The sequence below is a fragment of the Pleurodeles waltl genome, chromosome 8, assembly GCF_031143425.1.
Source record: "Pleurodeles waltl isolate 20211129_DDA chromosome 8, aPleWal1.hap1.20221129, whole genome shotgun sequence".
Lineage (NCBI taxonomy): Eukaryota > Metazoa > Chordata > Amphibia > Caudata > Salamandridae > Pleurodeles > Pleurodeles waltl.
Window position 1 is genome coordinate 1,229,379,298 of NC_090447.1, and position 23,880 is coordinate 1,229,403,177.

General features: G+C 42.3%; 1 protein-coding gene across 7 annotated transcripts in view; it reads left to right on the plus strand.

Annotated features, from left to right (window-relative positions):
- SUPT20H (SPT20 homolog, SAGA complex component) overlaps positions 1 to 23,880 on the plus strand; it is a 566,651-nt gene that overhangs the window by 326,791 nt on the left and 215,980 nt on the right. For 4 of the 7 annotated variants that reach the window (XM_069205507.1, XM_069205510.1, XM_069205511.1 and 1 more), the window contains 2 exons: positions 3,831 to 3,863; positions 4,339 to 4,460. In XM_069205507.1, coding sequence (XP_069061608.1) covers positions 3,831 to 3,863; positions 4,339 to 4,460 — 155 coding nt within the window. The remainder of the gene's footprint in view (positions 1 to 3,830; positions 3,864 to 4,338; positions 4,461 to 23,880) is intronic. The other 3 variants (XM_069205513.1, XM_069205509.1, XM_069205512.1) reach the window with 1 other exon arrangement.

The following is a 23,880-nucleotide window of genomic DNA, read 5'->3' on the forward strand; positions in this document are numbered from 1 at the left end:
TTTGTGTACTGCATTACCTTTAAGTTTAGCCTGGCTGCTTTCTGTGCCTAGCTACCCAGGGTTAAGCACAAGTTAAATTAGCTACTTTTTGTGGTTCACCCTGCAAGGGATTGTGGCTGTTGACCAGAGCTCACACCCCAGTAAACCAACAACCCAATTTTTCACACTCTTCATAATGCTAGTAGTACAATGTACTATTTTGCCAGCATCGGGCACAGAAGTAGACCTTCTTGCAGAAGCTGTTTTCCAGTCCTGGGTAGGACAGCATCTTCTCTTCTAGGTCAGATACTCTCTGGACTGGTGCAGGGAAGTTTCTCCAGGTGTGAAAATAAATATTTTCCTATTTGTAGGAAAAAATGGGTTAATATATTTTTACAACTTGAGGACTTTTCTGAGAGCATGCACCAATATTGTTAAGGACCCCAGCCAAACTATTTGGAGAGCATCCCTGCATGCGTTCGTTCTAGGATTTCTTAAAGAGGCAGTAATTTCTTGAAAAAATATTTCATCCCTGCATTGCCTCTGCAAGGGTACCTGTAATTTAGGACAGAGTATGTATCACCTGTTATCTGTTTTATTAAAGGTTTGCCATATATCTTCCCTCCCAAATCTGTTTGTGAGGCCACAGTGAAATCTTAACCTGGTCCTGTCTTTCTTTATGTGTATCCAATTGGAGCCCATTCATAGCTGCTCATTACGTCGTCTTACTTTGAAGATGGTATTCCTTTCCACAATCACTTCAGCTTGTCGCATGAGTGAGAACCAGGCTCTGTCAGTGCAGCCTCCCTACTATTTTGTATAAAATACAAATTGTGATTCGGCAGCATGTTACAGAATCAGAATGTTTATGTGCAATTCGGTATTTGGAAGGGGCGTGAAAGGGATGTATGAATGTTTTGTGACCGAATCACGGTTGCAAAACATTCATATTTTGCCGACTCCTTGAAGGAGGTGGTAACCCATTTGCAAATGGGAAGTAGTATCGAAGAGATCCCTTCTTGTTTGAGAATGGAAAACTGATATTTTTTAGAGCAGTCATTGGTCCCATGACCACTGACTACTCTAAAAAAATGAAACTTCAAAGTTTAATTATCTTGCTTTGTTTCTGTTTTTAACACATCCCGTTTTCCTTTACTGCAACCGGGCTGCATTAAGAGAGAGAAAAACAGTTTTCTTTATTAAAAAAGAGTTCAGACTTGGTGGTCTTGCCACCCCTGTGATGGCTGTGATTCCTAATGAGTTGCAAATTACGAACTATCACCTTAATATGCATAAGTTAGGTCACTTTTGTAACCCACTACGAATCGTTAATGAAACTCAAAATAGTTTCATACATTCGGAATACTGATTTCCTAATTGCGATTTGGAGAAAATCACAATTAGGAAATCTGTATTCCTAAACTTAGTACATCTGACTCGTGGTCCTCTGCATGAAGACTTACTATACAATAGCTAAGAAGCGGCCTCAGGAAGTCCTGTGCACGCATTCCACCAGCGCTAAGGCTGCCACCACTGCATTGGAATGAAGAGAGCATGTTCTCAACTTTTGTCAGGCTGTGAAATGGGCATCAGTGGACACGTTCACGAAGCTCTACTACCTTGACAGCAAGGTCCAACGGGAAGGGCATCTAACTGAGGATTCCTCACTACTCTCCAACCTGCCTGATCCGTGGAGTGTCCTCTTTTTACCATCTAAAAAGGTCCCCAAATTAGAGAGTTGCACTCTGGTACCTCTAATTGTACAGGGAGTGCAGAATTATTAGGCAAATGAGTATTTTGACCACATCATCCTCTTCATGCATGTTGTCTTACTCCAAGCTGTATAGGCTCGAAAGCCTACTACCAATTAAGCATATTAGGTGATGTGCATCTCTGTAATGAGAAGGGGTGTGGTCTAATGACATCAACACCCTATATCAGGTGTGCATAATTATTAGGCAACTTCCTTTCCTTTGGCAAAATGGGTCAAAAGAAGGACTTGACAGGCTCAGAAAAGTAAAAAATAGAGAGATATCTTGCAGAGGGATGCAGCACTCTTAAAATTGCAAAGCTTCTGAAGCGTGATCATCGAACAATCAAGCGTTTCATTCAAAATAGTCAACAGGGTCGCAAGAAGCGTGTGGAAAAACCAAGGCGCAAAATAACTGCCCATGAACTGAGAAAAGTCAAGCGTGCAGCTGCCACGATGCCACTTGCCACCAGTTTGGCCATATTTCAGAGCTGCAACATCACTGGAGTGCCCAAAAGCACAAGGTGTGCAATACTCAGAGACATGGCCAAGGTAAGAAAGGCTGAAAGACGACCACCACTGAACAAGACACACAAGCTGAAACGTCAAGACTGGGCCAAGAAATATCTCAAGACTGATTTTTCTAAGGTTTTATGGACTGATGAAATGAGAGTGAGTCTTGATGGGCCAGATGGATGGGCCCGTGGCTGGATTGGTAAAGGGCAGAGAGCTCCAGTCCGACTCAGACGCCAGCAAGGTGGAGGTGGAGTACTGGTTTGGGCTGGTATCATCAAAGATGAGCTTGTGGGGCCTTTTCGGGTTGAGGATGGAGTCAAGCTCAACTCCCAGTCCTACTGCCAGTTCCTGGAAGACACCTTCTTCAAGCAGTGGTACAGGAAGAAGTCTGCATCCTTCAAGAAAAACATGATTTTCATGCAGGACAATGCTCCATCACACGCGTCCAAGTACTCCACAGCGTGGCTGGCAAGAAAGGGTATAAAAGAAGGAAATCTAATGACATGGCCTCCTTGTTCACCTGATCTGAACCCCATTGAGAACCTGTGGTCCATCATCAAATGTGAGATTTACAAGGAGGGAAAACAGTACACCTCTCTGAACAGTGTCTGGGAGGCTGTGGTTGCTGCTGCACGCAATGTTGATGGTGAACAGATCAAAACACTGACAGAATCCATGGATGGCAGGCTTTTGAGTGTCCTTGTAAAGAAAGGTGGCTATATTGGTCGCTGATTTGTTTTTGTTTTGTTTTTGAATGTCAGAAATGTATATTTGTGAATGTTGAGATGTTATATTGGTTTCACTGGTAATAATAAATAATTGAAATGGGTATATATTTGTTTTTTGTTAAGTTGCCTAATAATTATGCACAGTAATAGTCACCTGCACACACAGATATCCCCCTAACATAGCTAAAACTAAAAACAAACTAAAAACTACTTCCAAAAATATTCAGCTTTGATATTAATGAGTTTTTTGGGTTCATTGAGAACATGGTTGTTGTTCAATAATAAAATTAATCCTCAAAAATACAACTTGCCTAATAATTCTGCACTCCCTGTATTGTGCTACGCATCTGAGGGTGATTGCTTTGCATGCATTATGATTCAGGCTTATTCGTGTTAGAAAAGTAAATAACAGTTTTTTGCCCTAAAGATGGTCACATGTGGTCTTACAAAATCAAGTAGTGTTTAGTGCAGCATTAGGCGCATTGATTGGGAATATGATCCATATGTGATGTTTTGAGCAATACAAATTAATTGTGAGGTTGTTGAACTAGTTAAATGGTTGAAAGAATTATAAGGGAATCTTGGAAAGGCCACTGTTTGCCAAGGCGGTCACAAAGCACTCAAATAAATTTACCTTTTTGTTTTGCTTTTTGTGTGGTAATCTTTTGCACGGTTCACCGAAAAAGAACAGAAGTATAATTGGAAGCACCATTGCTTTTTCCTTGAGTGCCCGAATTCTATTGTACCATATTTTACCAACATCTGATGCCACTGTTTATATGCAGTTTATTGATTACTGGCAGTATTGTTTTAGTACACGAGCAGCACTATCTAAACATATTTTTGTACTGTTACAGGTTTCTCATTGGCTCCAGAAATGACATTCAGAGGTAAGATTTTTCCAACGTATTTGGTTACTTGTCTATTAAAACTGGATTAGGGGATGGGGTGGGCACCCACATATGATACAGTATTCTGAGTTTTCTTTTATGGGAAGCTGGACCACATGTATTATGCTATTTATAAACTATATTTTTTTAAAGCAGATCAAGATAAATATTTGTAGCTGGTGTTAGATGTGCTTTTAAATCTTCTGTTGGCATTGTATTTGCATTGATTTTCTCATAAATAATTCATTTCTGGATGAAATGAAATATGTATCCATGTGATTGAAAAACGGATTCTTGATTTTAAATCGGAGGCTTAATCTTTTCCATTTGAGTTGTGATTCAAGGCATTATACCGAATCTACTGAATGAATACATGGCTTGTTGTTCCAGACTGTAAATAAGATGATACCAAGTAGTTTTATAATGCAAGCATTTCTAAATTTTCCATAACAAACATTGACCATTTCCATTACAGGGTGACCAGTCAGTACCAGGAGCTCTTTGAGCACGAAGCTAAATGTACTGTGACTGTGACCCATAATCCTGGTGGCTTTCTGAGCGCGAGTCCAACTTCCCCAGGGAAACCTACTGAGGCAAGTGTTCTCGTTTTTCTACTTTTCTGCTAAGTGCCATCTTTTTCTTTACCAAATCTATAGATGTCCTGAGGTTTCAGGACACACGTCAGTGCCTTTATCAGGGTTGCAAACTTCATTTGAATAAAGTTCAGTAAGGTATTTTCAGTATAGTTCAGCAAAATGTATAATCATATATCTGAACCTTAAAAAAAACTTCAGCCAAGTGGTACAAGAGTATGCATTTGAAGCATACTCCTTTGTATTTGGACATCATTCAGGGGAGGTATTTTGTTCTGAACTATTCAGTCTTGGAAGTTTATGAGCAGTGTGATGGACGTTTTTGAGTTCCTTAGGAATTCCGGTGCTTCTAGCAAAAAGGTTACCAATCAGTGATATTTTGTTAACATCATACTCATCGATAATGTCTAAGGAACAGTGCCAAGTTTTGTAACACAAAAGCATTTTTGATCCGTTTGAGGGCATCTGTACTCCCAACTGGAAGAAAACAATGACGTTTGTATAAGAAGTTTGGTACGGGACAAATGATGTGGAGGCTGACACAGTGGAGCAGTGCTGTTTCCGGACCTTAAATACGCCACATACCAAACGGAAGCAAGCATTGGCAAAGTTAAAAACTGGCATTAATTTTCAAGATTTTGGTTTTATCAACGCAGGCGTAAAACGTGGGGAGAAAAATGACCACAAAATGACTGTATATGCTTGCAAATGAAGGTGGACACATTGGCGGCCATCTGGAAATGGCTTTTGTAATTAAAATATACAAAACCATTCAGATATAGTTGTCTGTACTTGCCTAGGTATGCGGACATTTGTACAGCCGTCATTAAATGATTTTCATTAAAGTAAAAAACACATTGAGAGATGGCTACCTATGTGTGCGCATGCCCACCGATGTGCATGTATAGGCAGACATGTGTAAATATTTTCTATTTAATAATTAAACATTTTTTTTTAAAGATGAGCGATCGAGGGCATGTGTGGCTGTAAATACACATACTCTTCATTGTTCTACCATTTACTGTTGGGTCCAAAGTGTTGCAAGTTATTTTTCTTCGAAGAAGGTGTTTTTCAAGTCACGGGATCGAGTGGCTCCTCCTTCTCGGTGATACTGCACATGGGCATTGAGTCCTTTGTTAGAATGTCTTTTCTCTGCTGTTGGGTTCGGACGTGTAATCTTTCGCTCTGTCTTCGACTTGCTTCGGTCCGAGACTTACTCCCCGTCTTTTCTGTATTCAACAGCATTGTACTTTCAATCGAGGTTTCTGTTTGCATATCAATTTTTCTATCTTGTCAGGTCCAGTTTTCGTCCGCACACCCTTCGGGGAGGGCCCGACCAGCCTTTGGGCTTATACACTCATGGTGTCAAAAAGAATGTAATCCTGATGGAACGGCACTGTTTCGATGCTGTCCTCGGTGCCACTCGAAGTAGCCTTACACCGATCACCATAGGAGTGCAACCTGTGCCTCTCACCATATCATCAGAGGCTACTTGTGAGGTGTGTCAATCATTTTGATTCAAGAAGACTCTTCGAGACTTAACGAGCTAGCAGGTTGGTGATCGCACGCAGATCTCCAGAAGGCACCCTGGATATTTTCAGGAAAGAGCATGTACAGGAAAAGCCAGATCAAGAAGAAGCCGTCTCCATGCAAAATTCGGATTCCGACATCCAGTCAAACATCGAGAGCCAAGACCTGACGACGGCACAGTGAGTACTGTGGCCGCACCTCCATCCACAAAAACACAGAAAAAAGTCCATACTGAGGTCACCGGATCACCTCTGCAATCAAGCCATGGTCAGTCACGGAAAGACTGTCTGAATTGCCCTGCCTACTGCCTTGCCTCCGAAACCGATGAAGACTGCTTCGTCTTCGACATCGACCTTATCTACTTCGGTCCAACCTACTATGGGGAAACATTTGACACTGACTGTATCTGCTTCGAGCCTAGGGTATTCAGAACCAAGTTTGGTGCCGAAAAAAAGGTCCATCGACCCAAAACTTTGGTTCCAAAACATAAAGACCGTGCAGCTTCAGAACCTTTGGACTCGGCTCGGCTCGGCTTACGCTCTCACCTATTCAGCCTATACTTGAGACTATGGACACTAGACAATGCAGACTATACATTTAAAAAGGCACAGGGCGACCTGTGGCTTCACTTACTTTAGCTTTTAAAAGGAAGCTAACTTTTCAGGGGGCAATCAATACCTCAACGCCTCCTAAAAAGATTTCTAAGGAGAAGGCTACCTCCTCAAATAAACCTGCTCTTCCTCCACACACCCGAACCTCCAACCCCCACTCCCCACTCCACCCCACCGCTTCACCTCTACCTATCTCTTCCCCTCATTCTCCCACCTCTTCAACAGCGGAAGATTTCACGCCACGGGGTTGACCACTGTTTGGAGAACACTACTCAGGGGACACACAACAAGATCCAGACCCTTGGGATTCTTATGATCCAGATCCAGTCATTACCACTGACCCAGATTTGTATCCTGCTAGGCCTTCCACTCCAGAAGATACTACCAGCTACCAACAAGTTATTGCTAGGCCTTCTGCATACCATAATGTACCAATACATAAGGAACCCATTGAAGAAGATTTCTTGTTTGATACCCTTACCAGCATAGGGATACCAAATATCTCCCTATACTTTCTGGAATGACGCTATGGGGCTGACATCTTTCAAGAGTCTGTTCATTCCAGAATCATAACACTTAGGGTAGATAAAAAATATAATCCTGCATCTGGCCAGAGAGGCGCTGCGCAAGCTGCAAATCATTGACATATTGCCAATTCACAATCCTTACTCTCTAGGTACAGTAGGGCTCACTGGGATGAAATGCAGGATCTCGTCCAACATTTCCCAGAGGAGCATTGTAAGCTTGGCCAGCAAATTGTTTTAGAGAGTCAAACAATTGCAAAGAATTCTATTTGGTGTGCGCAAGGTGCTGCCGATACAGCAGCAAAAGGCATAAATACTAGGGTGTCGATAATAAAGCATGCGTGGCTTAGATGCTCTGGATTTAAGCCAGAGGTTCAGCAAGTTGCATTAAACATACCTTTTGACAAAGAACATCTTATGTGGACCGCAAGTTGACTCTACATTAGAGAAGTTAAAAAAGACACTGATACTGCAAAGGCCATGGGGGCTCTCCAGTCCCAAGTGCGAAGGGGATTTTTTTTTTTTCGCCCAGTGCATAGAGGGGGTTTCAAATCCTGTACAACATCTGGCTCATGCAACTCCCAAAATAAACAAGCCAAAGCTCTTACACCAGAGGCACCTTCAGGGGTACATTCAGAAGCAATAATTTTAGAGGCAGGGCAAAAACAATAGCTCCTGGGGCTCGGCTTCCACAACAAAGCATTGACTACCTGAAAATGCCAAAAACACATATAGCATCAGTTGGGGGATATCTTAAATACTACTACCCACAATATACAGATATAACATCAGAACAGTGGGTCCTCTCCGTTATCCAACATGGTTATTGCTTGGAACTTACTTCCACACCTCCCACCATCCCTCCTCCCACTCACAGATTGTCTCAAGAACACCTTGTATTTCTCAAAGAAGAGGTGCAGTCTCTTCTTCTGAAAGGGACGATAGAACCGTTTCCATCCCAATATCACAGAACATGGGTGTATTCACTATATTTCCCTATTCCAAAAAAATAATTGGTCACTCAATCCCATTTTGAATCTCAGGCCCCTAAACCAGTACATTCTTCCAGAACATTTTCACATGGTCACTCTTCAGGACGTCATCCCACACCTTCACCAGAACAATTTCATGACAGCTCTAGACCTAAAAGATGCTTATTTCCACATTCGTATCCACCCTGCACAGACCGCAAATATCTAAGATTTGTGGTCGCGGGAAAACATTATCAAATCAAAGTCCTCCCCTTCGGGCTCACAGCTGCTCCAAGGGAATTCACCAAATGCCTAGCAGTTATTGTAGCGCACCTCAGAAGACAAAATATTCATGTCTTTCCATACCTGGACAACTGGCTTATCAAAGCCAGCACAGTATCGCAGTGCCAATCCAACACTCAAATTACAGTAATCCTCCTTCACAAGTTAGGGTTTACAATCAGTTTTCTAAAATCTCATCTACAACCCCTTCAAATTCAACCTTACTTAAGGGCCGCTCTTAATAAGCAACTGGGGATAGCACACTCCAAGTCAGCTTGCATGCAAAGTTTTCATCAGCTTCTTCCTCAGTTCGATCAAGATCACACTCCCACAGTCAAAACTGTTATGCGTCTTTTAGGGATGATGGCATCCTGCATTGCCATTGTCCCACATGCCAGAATGTACGTGCGTCCACTTCAGCAATGTTTGTCTTGTCAGTGGTCTCAGTCACAGGGTCACCTTCAGGATCTAGTGTTGTTAGACCGCCAAACTTACCGCTCTCTGCAATGGTGGATATCCTCCAGTCTTTCACAAAGGGCGGCCTTTTCGAGACCCTGTGCCTCTTCCATGCTATGACCACGGATGCACCCTTGACAGGCTGGTGAGCACACCTTCAAGGCCTGACAGTACAGGGCCTTTGGGATAACATTCATCCATCCTTGAACATCAACTATCTAGAATGTCAAGCAGTATTTCTAGCCCTAAAAGCATTCCTTCATCACCTCTCACACAAAGTTGTCCTAGTCCGGATGGACAATATGACAGCAATATATTTTCTACAAAAATGGGCGGAAGGGGACGACGTTCCACTTATAACAACTGGCACAAACAATATGGAAATGGGCTCATCACCACCACATTCACCTATTGCAGAATATCTCCCAGGAACGGAAAACGACTTTACAGAGCTGCTCAGCAGGATGCATCAACAAGTCCACAATTGGGAACTCCACCCACAAGTCCTTCAAAAATACTTCCAAAAGTGGCAAACTCCTCAAATAGACCTTTTTGCCATAGCAGAAAACGCGTAATGCCCACACTTTACCCCAAGGTACCCTCACCCTCTATCCTAGGGCGATGACGTATGAGTGAACTGTTCAGGGATATTTGCCTACGCTTTTCCACCTCTCCCCCTCATTCTATTCCTGTTTCGCTAACTCACACAGACATCACTAACTATGATAATGGTAGTGCCCATATGGGCCCGGCAATCTTGGTTCACAACACTTCTGGATCTCTCACAAGTTCCTCACTGGAAGCTAGAACTTCTCATGCAGCAGCACGGACAGATCAGACATCCAGACCCAAAATCGCTCAACCTTGCAATACAGCTTCTAAAATCACAGAATGTGGTTACCTTAATTTACCTATTGAGTGTATGGAAATTTTGAACGAGGATCGCAGACCAACAACTAGAGTGTGTTATGCGTAAAAATGTAAACGTTTTGTTTGCTGCTGTCAATTCAATTCAATTCAATCTTTATTCGGATTTTACTCCATAAAAGATATACAACACTCTTTAAAGGGATAATAAAGTACAATAAAATATTTTTAAAACATTACTGATAAATAAATAGATAAGGACATTCGCTGCAAAAAAAATAGGCCATTATTCATTACTCACACCAGAGGTTTTCTAAGTGCGTAATTTTTTTCCTTTGATCTATAGCATATAAAATGAATTTTATTACTGAATCACATTTCTCTTTGGTGTCCAATTTACATAAATAGTTAAAAGCTTCTCTACAATAAAATAGTTTGTTAATAACAAATAAAGGTCTTAAATAATATTTCCTAATATCATGATAAACTTTACAGGATATAATAAAGTGCATTGTAGATTGTGCAAATCGCCCCACACAGGGGCACTTCGGTAGGATTTTGCTCCATATCCTCACTTTTGAAAAAGCTACTAAAAAAAGCAACGTCGTAAAACGCGTCCGAGTTAAATAAAATTTATCCTAAGTGTTTGCAACCATCAATAGATAATTTAGCATTACCTTGTTGACTTCAGTCATATAACGTGCTACTGTTGGTTTCTTAGATTCTCTGTTTACTCTATCGCTATCCCTCCATACCGTTAATTGATTTTTCACTTCTTTTTTTCTAAATTGGAGTATAATACCTGGATCATCTAAATTTGGTGCTAGATTTATGCCTTCCAGCAAAACGTTTAGGTGCGTGAACCATGGGATTCTATCCCGATATTCTAATGTGAGGCAGTCTTTGATAATCTTTTGGGTAAATTGAGTCCCTTCTTTAGACCAGATGCCAAGCCAATAAGGCATTGGTATATATGAGGTCTTCCACATAAGAGCAGCCCAGTTCCCTATGTACCATTAGTGTGGAGGTAGTATTTGGCACTGCAAGTAGTCTACAGAGGAATTTGTTCTCTAATACTTGTAATGAATGGATCTCGGGCGTTAGGCCCCAGAGTGCCGAACCATACGTAATGCTGCTCATTGATTTGCTTTTGTAAATTTGCAGCATTTCCTTAAGGGGTTTAGTACCAATTTTATTTGAAAATCTAAAGACAGCCTCTGTTGCCCTAATATACTTAATCTTGATCATTTCTAAATGTTGTTTCCAATGGCCCATATTGAAAAACTGGACACCCAGCTATGTAAATCTGTTCAGCTCTTCGCATTTATGACCCTTGATAAAATAAGTTTTCTTTCTGGCCTTTCCCTGTCCACAAGTCATTACAACAGATTTATTCATATTCAGTGGCATATCTCTTGCCTCCATAAAGTCTACAAAACCCTCCATCAGCCGCTGCAGCAATACCGCGTTATCTGCATATAGAAGGACAGGGATAGGACATTCCCCTATTTTAGGGGTATTGATTTCCATATTTTTTAGGTGGCCATCTACTACGTTTATTTATAGGGAAAATAGAAAGGGCGGCAAGACACAGCCTTGACGTATCCCCCTCCTTATCCTAAAACCTGAAGTACACTCCCATTTCTTACATATCTCACCCGTGCTGTTAAATGGTTATACAATTGTGCCAAGAAATTTATTAAATCTAGGGGCGCACCTAGGTCTACTAAGACTTTCCACAGCTTTGCATGGTTCACCAAGTCAAAAGTGGTGCTAAGATCTGCAAAACAGACAAACACATGACCCTTTTTTGATATTGTGTATTTACTTATTATTAAATTAAGATTTATACATTGTTATAAGGTGCCAACCCCAGGTCTTAATCCCAGTTGGGCCTCTGTAAGTATAGGATTGTCAGTTGCCCATACCTCTAATCTTTCTAGGAGTACTCTCCCTAATAATTTAACAGAGGTGTCTAGAAGGGAAATAGGTCGGTAACCTTTAGCGTCACCTCTATTCCCCTTTTTAAAAATAGGAACAATTATGCTTTCGGTCCATGATGTTAGGATATATCCCTTTGACGCACTCAAAAAAACTTGGGTCGTAATAGGGGACCATAGATCAATATATGTCAGATAGGCATCTACAGGCACCCCATCGGGGCCCAGTGCCTTCCCTTTCAGACATCTTCCCATGGCAGATTTCACTTCACCTAGACTAACCGGTTTCAGAAAGGGTGGCTTGATCTCAATTATCCCAGTATTCGATGGATAAATAATCAGATGATCTAGGTTAAAAATCAAGCCAAAATAGGAAAGCCATTCTGGTGATGGAACATGTACAGTTATTTCGAATGCATCGCAATTTTTTAGGGATGGTTGATTAATTGTTTTCCAAAATAGGCTACTATTTCTGTGCCGCTGCTTGCTCAAGATTATCCCATGCCCTAGCTCTCCATTGTGCCTTTCTAATCTTCAATGCATGTTTGTAGCTAGAGCGTATAATGATTACTTCTTCCCTATTTCTTGGTCGAGCCTGCAGGGCTTGTTTAAGTTCCTGACTTGCTAGTGAACAATTATGATCGAACCACCCCACTTTTACTCTCCTTTTGTTCCCTGATGTTGCCACTAGGCTCCCTGCAATGGCATCACTAAGCTGATTAAAGGATACTAAAATCTCAAATGGACTTTGATTATATTCTGTACATGTTAAAATGTCCTGTCTATATCAGGTCATGATTTTTGTCATCACATCTGCTTCATTTACCCCAGTCCATTTAATGGCAATTCCATTTTCCCTTTTTATCCCTATATTCATTGCCAATCTTTCTCCTATGTTAAAGGATTGAACTAATCTCATAGTAAGTGACAAAGGGTGGTGGTTACTATAGATAGTTGGCTCAATCTTCAGAGATTCAATCATGTCTGTATTACTCTTGGAAATTAGTGTATGTTCAATTGTTGAGAAATGCCCTCTTCCTATAAACGTTGGAAGCTTCGTTCCCTTATCCCCATCTTGTTCCACCAATTCTAAATCATGTCTAAATATTATTTCATTCAGTACGGCTCCGTAGTTATCATGTAAAAAAATGCGATTGTACATTTCCCCCATCATCAGTAAATGCACATATCTTTTCTAAAGTGTTCCAACACGTCCCCCTAAGTCTCCCGCCCATATTAATATATAACTAGATGTTATATCATTTATGAAGATCTGTAAATCTTCCTGAAGGTTTGATGCCACTATTTTGTTGGTATCGTCAAATTTATTGTTGTAATAATTTATTAATACAAAACCTATGATTCCATCTATCCAAAAATGTAGAAACTGATAATAGGGGGAGTCAAGGAAGGATTTCACCAATGTAAACGGTACCAGTGTTGAGATCCATATTGCCATCCCTCCCTTGGCGCTGCCACTTACTGAAGCAGAAGCTGGTGTAAAGAAAATAGCATATCCTTCAATATAGAAGAATCCCGTATGCCATGTCTCTTGTAGACATATTATATATGACAAACTTATTATGGTGTGCCGTTCCTTATCATCCATTTTGGTTCTTACTCCAGCTATGTTCCACAACATTAGTGTGATTGAGTCTCCTGCTAAGGACCTCTCATGAAGCTCAATGTCACCATTACAACTTAAAATATTCGGTTTAGACACTATAGTAGTAATTTGTGCTTTATCGGGTAACAGAGTCCCTATTCTATTCATGTCCTCCTGTAGTCAATCCAGATCATCCATATTGCTCAGGGGAGTAAATCGATTGGAACACTCTAATTTGTCATGCCTATCCAAATTACTAGATGTTTTCCTTATGGCCCTTGTATATCTTGTACCTGGAATGTTGAACATTCTATAGAAATATCCTAGGGGGACAGCCATGATCTCCCTTCTCATGTTTTTACAGGTTCGATGTCTTTTCTCTAGATCCAATAATAAATTGCCCACAAAACGGGATCACGGAAATTGACCGCAATACAATCTCCCTCTTCTTCCTCCAAATATCCCACCCAGTCAACTCGCCTTGCATAGATAATTTCGCAAAATAATATGTCTGATGCACATATGTTCTCCTACATCCAGTGTACTACTTTATTACGTAGATCTTGCCAGGTCTCAACGATGTTTGGTCCCAATTTGGGAACATTTTTAAGAATAATTGTGTATGGAGTAGCATCTGGTGGTAGTTGTAGAACTTCTTTTACAGATCTATTTCTATTCAAACACTGACATTTGTAAGTGCCATCTGGTTGTCTCTCTTGATTGATAATAGGTGCCTTAGGCTGGGGTGTTATTTTCTGTATGGGGTGCTGATATTCCATACTTCTTTTGTTAGGATCTTCCTTCCCTATCATTATGCTATTCCTTGTATCTACAACCACTTGGTTCTCATTTGGTGTGATATCACAGCCAAGGGGCAGGTTTTTTGCATTGGTCACTAAATTCACATTTACTTCTATCTTACTTATGCGTTCTTTAATATCTTTAATTTCTATCAGTACTCTCTATAAGATCTAGTTTGCCATGGAGTTTCTTAAAAAGAGTTTCCATGCTTTTTAGTAGGGCACCATCATGGCCTTGTGGTAAGCTACTGGGTGACCTCCATACGTTTCAGTAGTTATTTTACTGCCCTTGCAGGGCTGTAATGGTGGTGACACAGAGTTAGGTTTAGTTATCTGTCTACTTCTTTTTTTCTATAGTGGTGGAGGAATTGGGTCATCCATACTGTTCAATGGTTCATTTTCTTTTATGTCCATGGGTAAAGGTGGGCCTAAGGAAAACCTAGGGTCCACCCGATGAGACTTTCTTTTGGGGATTCTAGTTCAATAATTGAACCTACAGCCTCTGTACTCACTTCAATAATGGCCTCATGTAAAACATTTTTTGTTGCCACTAACCGTGCTTCAGCATTAATCATTTCTGCGTTAATTTTCCCCATTGCATCTGTAAGATAATTTGTTATCATATTAGAGTTTTTGTGTTAATACCATTCCCCATTTGGTTTTGCTTTCTTTTCCCCATTGTAAATATGGGGTTGCTATATTGAATGCTCTTTACTAGTCTAAACAAGATTAATGCAGATCTCTAGACAAAATTTTAACAGAGTATGCCCAGCCCAGCCCAGCCTCCTCTGAGCTCTGACGGGCGTATACGGGCCCGCTTTTGGCCCTGTCTTTGCCCGGGCACGTCCCGCGAGGAGAGTTTGCAGCGTCCTTATCACAGCGCCTCTGGGCGTGAAATGGCAACCGGTGCCTCTAGTGCCGCTAAGGAGTCTGGGGCTTGTAGTTCAGGCTCCCCCCCCTAGTCACGAGGAAGTTCGTCCCACAGAGCGGGTTTGCAGCGTCCCTATCACAGCACCTCCGGCACAAAATGGCAACCAGCGGCTCTAATGCCGCTAAGGAGTCTGGGGCTTGTAGTTCAAGCTCCCCCCCCAGTCACGAGGAAGATCATCCCGCGAAGCGGGTTTGCAGCGTTCTTATCACAGAAATGGCAACCAGTGGCTCTAGTGCCACTAAGGAGTCTGGGGCTTGTAGTTCAGGCTCCCCCTAGTCACGAGGAAGTTTGCTGCTGTCATTCTAAACACATTGACCCAATTAAATTATCTGTCCAAGATATTATTTGCTACTCTTGCAAAAAGCCAAGTTGGCTTACACTTCAGTCAGGCTTCACCTTGACTAGCCATGGCTGCATACTTACAAAATAGATAACATACTTCATTGTTCAGAATCCTGGTCATAAAAACCTTAATGGAAGTAATTGTATGAGTAATGTCACCTAGAATTCCTCCAGTTCCATCATGGAATCTTAATAATGTACTTATCAGACTTATGGGCCCTCCTTTTGAACCACATCACTCGTCCTATCCAGTTCCTTTCATGGAAGGTGGCTTTTCTAGTTGCAATTACATCCCTTAGACGTGTCAGTGAACTCCAGGCATTAACTCTAGAAGCACTTTTCTTTCAAATATATAAAGATAAGGTAGTCCTTTGCATAAATCCAAGATTACTACTAAAAGTGGTACCTCAATTTCATATCAATCAAACCATTGACTTGCCTGATTTTTCCACAACTTGATTTGTGTACTATATTGTCAGGACAAAAGAGTTTAGGAAAATAAAACAACTTTTTGTAGAAGGGCAATCTAACTTTAAAAAATGGCATAGCTAGATAAATTGTTAAATGCATACAAACATGGTATGCTAAATCGAAAAGACAATTGCCACTAACTCCTAGGGCACATTCCACTACGAAAAATTGTGCTACTATGGCATTTTTGGGAACTATTGCTTAAGGTGATGTATGCAGAGCACCTATCCGGTCTACACCGCACACATTCACAAAGCCTTATTGTGTACACGGACAAGCAGGACAGAAAGCAAATGCAGAACATTTTTCCAGACAACTACAATTCCCATAGGCTAGCCACCACTTTTTTGGAGGAATTGCTTTACAGTTCATGCAGAGCATCTGTATCTACAACCACACATGCCATTGAACGGAAATTGTTACTTACCCAGTAGACATCTGTTCATGGCATGTAGTGCTGTAAGATTCACATGCGCCCTCCCTCCTCCCCGGAATCCTATGACTGTTACAGTTACCTTATATTTTTATATATGTAGATATACTTGCATGGACATCTCTTTCTCTATACTTCCATCTCGTTCCTCTTTCTCACCCGCTGGCGGTAAAACAATCCAACAAAGGACTCTATGGCCATGCGCAGTATCACCGAGAAGGAGTCATCACTAGATCCTGCGACTTGAAAAACAGCGTCTTTGAAAAAAAAAAACTTGTAACACTCCAGACCCAACACTAGATGGCAGGATAATGCAGAGCATTTGAATCTACAGCACTATATGCCACAAACAGGTGTGTACTTGGCAAGAAACATTTTCCATATATATGTGTGTGTGTGTGTGTATATATATATATATATATATATATGTATATATATATATGTTCGATGGCATGTGTAGCTGCAGATACACATGCTGTGCACATCCCGCCATCTAGTGTTGGGCTCGGAGTGTTACAAGTTGTTTTTCTTCGAAGAAGTCTTTTCCAGTCACGAGATCGAGGGACTCCTCCCTTTTTCGGCTCCATTGCGCATGGGCGTCGACTCCATCTTAGATTGTTTTCTTTCCACCATCGGGTTCGGACGTGTTCCTCTTCGCTCCGTGTTTCGGTTCGGAAAGTTAGTTAAATCTTGGAAAATTCTACGGTATTGTTTGCGTTCGGTATCGGTTTAGTTACAACAGATCGACACCGATTTTGGAAGAGCTCCGGTGGCCCTTTGGGGTTTTCGATTCGCCGACGGGGCCTGGTCGGCCCGACCTCGTGCGTCTTCAAGGCTAATGGAACAGACCCCATTCCGCTTCTGCCCCGAATGCCACAACAAGTATCCTTACACAGATCAGCATCTGGTCTGTAATTTGTGTTTGTCTCCCGAACACAAAGAGGATACCTGCGAGGCCTGTCGAGCGTTTCGGTCGAGGAAAACGCTGAGAGACCGAAGAGCAAGGAGACTACAAATGGCGTCGGCGCCGGCAGGACAACAGCACGTGGAAGAAGAAGAAACCTTCTCCATCGCGGACTCGGACGAGGTCGATCCCGAACAGACGCCAAGAACCGTGAGTAAGACGTCGATGAGCAAAACTCACGGAAAAATCACTAAAGCCCAGGGGACGCCACCGCCAACAGGCCATGGCTTAACCCCAAAATTAGGTGACCGACCATCGGCACGGAAAAAGGGCACGCATGTGTCGAAGTCATCCAACTCTGGTCGAGATACCGGCACAGAACAGACTCGACACCGGGTCAGAGTACTCTCGACACTGAGAGAGCGGCACCGAAATGAGTCGGCACCGAGAGATCGGAACACCGAAAGGCAAGAAAGTCTCTTCGGAGCAGAAAAAGACGGTCGAAAAGGTTTCGATACCGAAACATCCGGCCTCCGAGCCGAAACCAAGCTCCTATACCGAGGAACAGGGCCTGTCCTCACAGATGCAAGGACACAGATTCTGACAGGAGCTAGAGGCAGGGGAGCCAGATTACACTCAAAGGAGGCTCCACATTCAAAAGGACACAGGGAAAATCTGTACTCTCCCTCCAATCCGAATTAAAATTAAACTTGCCTTCCAAGAGAAAGACAAGCAACCACAAGCAAAGGTGGCAAGACAAATAACTCCGCAACCATCATCACAACGCTCACCACAACCATCACCGGTAGCCACTTCACCAATGATGCAGTCTCCAACTCATACGGCAATGAGTCAAGATGATCCTGACGCATGGTATCTTTATGATGCACCAGTGTCAGATAACAGTCCCGACTGTTATCCAGCGAGACCGTCACCACCTGAGGACAGTACTGCCTACACACAGGTGGTGTCAAGAGCAGCTGCGTTTCACAATGTCACCCTGCACGCAGAACCAATAGAAGATGACTTTTTATTTAATACACTGTCGTCCACACATAGCCAGTGCCAGAGTCTCCCTATGTTGCCGGGAATGCTGAAACATTCAAAGCAAGTGTTTCAAGAGCCTGTAAAAGGCAGGGCCATTACTCCAAGGGTGGAGAAAAAGTAAAAACCTCCACCAACAGACCCCGTGTACATCACGCAGCAATTAACACCGGACTCAGTGGTAGTAGGGGCAGCTCGCAAAAGGGCGAACTCACACACCTCGGGAGATGCACCACCGCCCGACTAGGAAAGTCGCAAGTTCGACGCAGCGGGGAAAAGGGTCGCAGCACAAGCAGCCAACCAATGGCGCATCGCCAATTCACAGGCCTTGCTGGCTAGATATGATAGGGCTCATTGGGACGAAATGCAACATTTCATAGAACACCTACCCAAAGAGTTCCAAAAGAGGGCCCAACAAGTGGTGGAAGAAGGCCAGAGTATCTCTAACAATCAGATACGGTCAGCAATGGATGCAGCTGACACAGCTGCTAGGACGGTAAATACAGCGGTCACCATACGGAGACACGCATGGCTACGCACCTCAGGATTCAAGCCGGAAATTCAACAAGCTGTGCTGAATATGCCATTTAACGACAGCAGTTGTTTGGGCCGGAGGTGGACACTGCAATCGAAAAACTTAAAAAGGACACAGATACGGCCAAAGCCATGGGCGCACTCTACTCCCCACAGAGCAGAGGCACATTTCGTAAATTACAGTTTAGAGGGGGGTTTCGAGGACAGAGCACAGAACCCTCAACCTCACAAACAAGACCCACTTACCAGAGTCAATATCAGAGGGGAAGATTTTGGGGACAGTACAGAGGGGGACAATTCACTAAAACTAGAGGGAAGTTCCAAAGTCCCAAAACACTGCAAAATAAACAGTGACTTCAGCGTCACAAATCCCCAACACATAACACCAGTGGGGGGGAGACTAACAAAGTTTTACAAAAACTGGGAGGAAATAACAACAGACACGTGGGTCCTAGCCATTATCCAACATGGTTATTGCATAGAATTTCTACAATTCCCTCCAAATGTCCCTGCAAGAACACACATGTCCAAACAACACATGGATCTATTACAACTGGAAGTCCAAGCGTTGTTACAGAAAGATGCAATAGAATTAGGACCAATTCATCAGAAAGGAACAGGAGTATACGCCCTGTACTTTCTCATACCCAAAAAAGACAAAACTCTAAGACCTATCCTAGATCTCAGAACATTAAATATTTACATCAAATCAGATCACTTTCACATGGTGACACTACAAGACGTCATCCCATTGCTCAAACAACAAGACTACATTAGACCTCAAGGATGCGTATTTCCATATACCTTTACATCCTTCCCACAGAAAGTACCTAAGGTTTGTAATCCAAGGGGTACATTACCAGTTCAAAGTGTTGCCATTCGGAATAACAACAGCGCCAAGAGTTTTTACAAAATGCCTGGCCGTGGTGGCAGCCCATATCAGAAGGCAGCAAATACATGTGTTCCCGTACCTAGACGATTGGTTAATCAAAACCAATACGCAAGAACGGTGTTCAAAACACACAAAGTATGTTATAGAAACCCTTCACAAGCTAGGTTTCTCAATCAACTACAACAAATCACACCTACAGCCGTGTCAAATACAACAGTACTTAGGAGCAACAATCAACACAACAAAAGGGATTGCCACTCCAAGTCCACAAAGGGTACAGGCATTCCAAAACGTAATACAGACCATGCACCCAAAACAAAAGTACCAGGTAAAATTAGTGATGAAACTACTAGGCATGATGTCCTCATGCATAGCCATTGTCCCAAACGCAAGATTACACATGCGGCCCTTACAACAGTGCCTAGCATCACAATGGTCACAAGCACAGGGTCAACTTCTAGATCTGGTGTTGATAGACCGCCAAACATACATCTCGCTTCTATGGTGGAACAGTACAAATTTAAACCAAGGGCGGCCTATCCAAGACCCAGTGCCACAATACGTCATAACAACGGATGCTTCCATGACAGGGTGGGGAGCACACCTCAATCAACACAGCATCCAAGGACAATGGGACATACATCAGAGGCAGTTTCACATAAATCTCTTAGAACTGTTAGCAGTATTTCTGGCGCTGAAAGCATTTCAACCCATAATAACCCAAAAATACATTCTTGTCAAAACAGACAACATGACAACAATGTATTATCTAAACAAACAAGGAGGGACACACTCGACGCAGTTGTGCCTCCTAACACAAAAAATATGGCATTGGGCGATTCACAACCACATTCGCCTAATAGCACAATTTATTCCAGGGATTCAGAACCAGTTGGCAGACAATCTATCTCGAGATCACCAACAAACCCACGAATGGGAAATTCACCCCCAAATACTAAACAATTACTTTCAAATTTGGGGGACACCTCAAATAGATCTATTTGCAACAAAGGAAAACTCAAAATGCCAAAACTTCGCATCCAGGTACCCACAAGATCAATCCCAAGGCAATGCTCTATGGATGAACTGGTCAGGGATATTTGCGTACGCTTTTCCCCCTCTCGTTCCATATCTAGTAAACAGGTTCAGTCGAAACAAACTCAAACTCATACTAATAGCACCAACATGGGCAAGGCAACCTTGGTACACAACACTACTAGACCTTTCATTAGTACCTCATGTCAAACTACCCAACAGACCAGATCTGTTAACACAACGCAAACAACAGATCAGACATCCAAATCCAGCATCTTTGAATCTAGCAATTTGGCTCCTGAAATCCTAGAATTCGGACACTTAGACCTCACACAAGAATGTATGGAGGTCATAAGACAAGCTAGGAAACCTACCACTAGACACTGCTATGCAAACAAGTGGAAAAGATTTGTGTATTACTGCCAGAATAATCAAATTCAGCCATTACACGCATCTCCAAAAGATATAGTAGGATATTTACTACATTTGCAAAAATCAAATCTAGCTTTCTCTTCCATAAAGATACATCTCACCGCAATATCAGCTTACCTGCAAATTACTCATTCAACTTCACTATTTAGAATACCAGTCATTAAAGCGTTTATGGAAGGCCTAAAGAGAATTATACCACCAAGAACACCACCTGTTCCTTCATGGAACCTCACCATTGTCTTAACAAGACTCATGGGTCCACCTTTCGAGCCCATGCATTCTTGTGAAATGCAAAACTTAACGTGGAAAGTTGCATATTTGATTGCCATCACATCTCTAAGAAGAGTGAGTGAGATTCAAGCATTTACCATACAAGAACCATTTATTCAAATACATAAAAATAAAGTAGTTCTAAGGACAAATCCAAAATTTTTACCAAAGGTTATCTCACCGTTCCACTTAAATCAAACAGTAGAATTACCAGTGTTCTTCCCACAGCCAGATTCTGTAGCTGAAAGAGCACTACATACATTAGACATCAAAAGAGCATTAATTTACTACATTGACAGAAGAAAACTAATTAGAAAAACAAAACAACTATTTATTGCCTTTCAAAAACCTCATACAGGAAATCCAATTTCAAAACAAGGCATTGCTAGGTGGATAGTTAAATGTATTCAAACCTGCTATCTTAAAGCAAAGAGAGAGCTGCCTATTACACCAAAGGCACACTCAACCAGAAAGAAAGGTGCTACCATGGCCTTTCTAGGAAATATTCCAATGAACGAAATAGGTAAGGCAGCAACATGGTCTACGCCTCATACATTTACCAAGCACTACTGTGTAGATGTGTTAACTGCACAACAAGCCACAGTAGATCAAGCTGTACTAAGAACATTATTTCAAACTACTTCAACTCCTACAGGCTAAACCACCGCTTTTGGGGAGATAACTGCTTACTAGTCTATGCACAGCAGGTGTATCTGCAGCTACACATGCCATCGAACGGAAAATGTCACTTACCCAGTGTACATCTGTTCGTGGCATTAGTCGCTGCAGATTCACATGCGCCCACCCGGGAGCCTGTAGCCGTTTAGAAATAGATCTTGAACATTTGTACATTTGTAAATATATTACTTTAACCTTTATTATGTACATACGTATTCATTCCATTGCATGGGCACTATTACTAACATACACAACTCCTACCTCACTCTCTGCGGGGAAAACAATCTAAGATGGAGTCGACGCCCATGCGCAATGGAATCAAAATGGGAGGAGTCCCTCGGTCTCGTGACTCGAAAAGACTTCTTCGAAGAAAAACAACTTGTAACACTCCGAGCCCAATACCAGATGGCGGACTGTGCACAGCATGTGAATCTGCAGCGACTAATGCCACGAACAGATTTACACTGGGTAAGTGACATTTTCCATATATATATATATGTATATATATATGTTCAATGGCATGTGTGTTGGGCTCGGAGTATTACAAGTTGTTTTTCTTCGAAGAAGTCTTTTCGGAGTCACAGGATCGAGTGACTCCTCCTCTCGGTTCCAGTGCGCATGGGCATTAGATTGTTTTCTTTCCGTGGTCAGGTTTGGACGTGTTTCCTCTCGCTCCGAGATATCGATTCGGAAAACCACAGAAAACCTTCTTATTTGTCGGTATTGTTTTGATCACGTTTCCCATGTAGCATTGAACCGGTAGTGTCGTCGGAACCTTCATTTCCGCCCTTCGGAGAGCGTGTGCCTGTTCGGGCCTACCACGTGGAAAGCCTGGTGGATCGGACTCCATTCCTATTCTGTCCTTGGTGCCACACGAAGTACCCCTATACAGACCAACACTTGGTTTGTAACTTGTGCCTTTCTCAGACCATCAGGAGGAAGATTGTGAGGCCTATTGATCTTTTCGATCAAAAAAGACCCTCGAAGATCGCAGAGCCAGAATACTCGAAATGGCATTGAAAAGTAGTGAACATCTTGTCTTCATGGAAGAGGAGCAGACGCAGACAGCAGTCTCCATCCGAGACACAGACTCTGAACAGGAATCAGAGGACAACAGACTCATCTTAGCTGGCCAGCATGTGAGTACGTCTGCCCCTACACCCCTGCACAAAAAAACATTTAAAGGCCTTGGGTACACCACTACCAGAAGGCCATGATTCGGCCCAAAAAAAGACTGTTGCCGACCATCTTTCGTGGTCGTCGCCGAAAAAGGCCACACCTCCTTCCACTTCAGAGTCGAGCAAATCTGTTCAAAGAACCGTTTCAGACTCCAGTAAAAGAGCCCATTCCTCGGAGTTGAAAATTTGGCAATCGGCTTCGGAGCGGAGACCTTCGACTACTTTTTTCGGGACCGAAAAAACACACTTCAGAGCCGAAAAAACCCTCCTATACAGAGGAACAAGGACTTTCCCAAAAATTAAGACATATTACAAGACCAATTATGGCATCTCATAAGACTTCTGAGAAAGAGCCTGAGATTGAACCAATATTACAGGTTATGGATGAGAGACAGTCCAGAATCCATGTTCATAAGGAGACAGGAAGAATCATCACTTCACATCCTTTAAAAATCAAAAGAAAGCCGGCTTTCCAAGAGGAACTAGGCTCTGTACAGCCACCAGCGAAGGTGCAAAAACAAAAGGAGAAGCCAATACCTCTCCATACTTCTCCTCCTCAATCTCCACAGCTCTCTTTCTCACCTCACAATAGCCCACCACCACTGCCTTCTCCAACACATTCTTTATATTCGCAGGGAGGTTACGGCAGACCCATGGGATCTCTATGACCCTGATCCCATCCCAGACAATGAC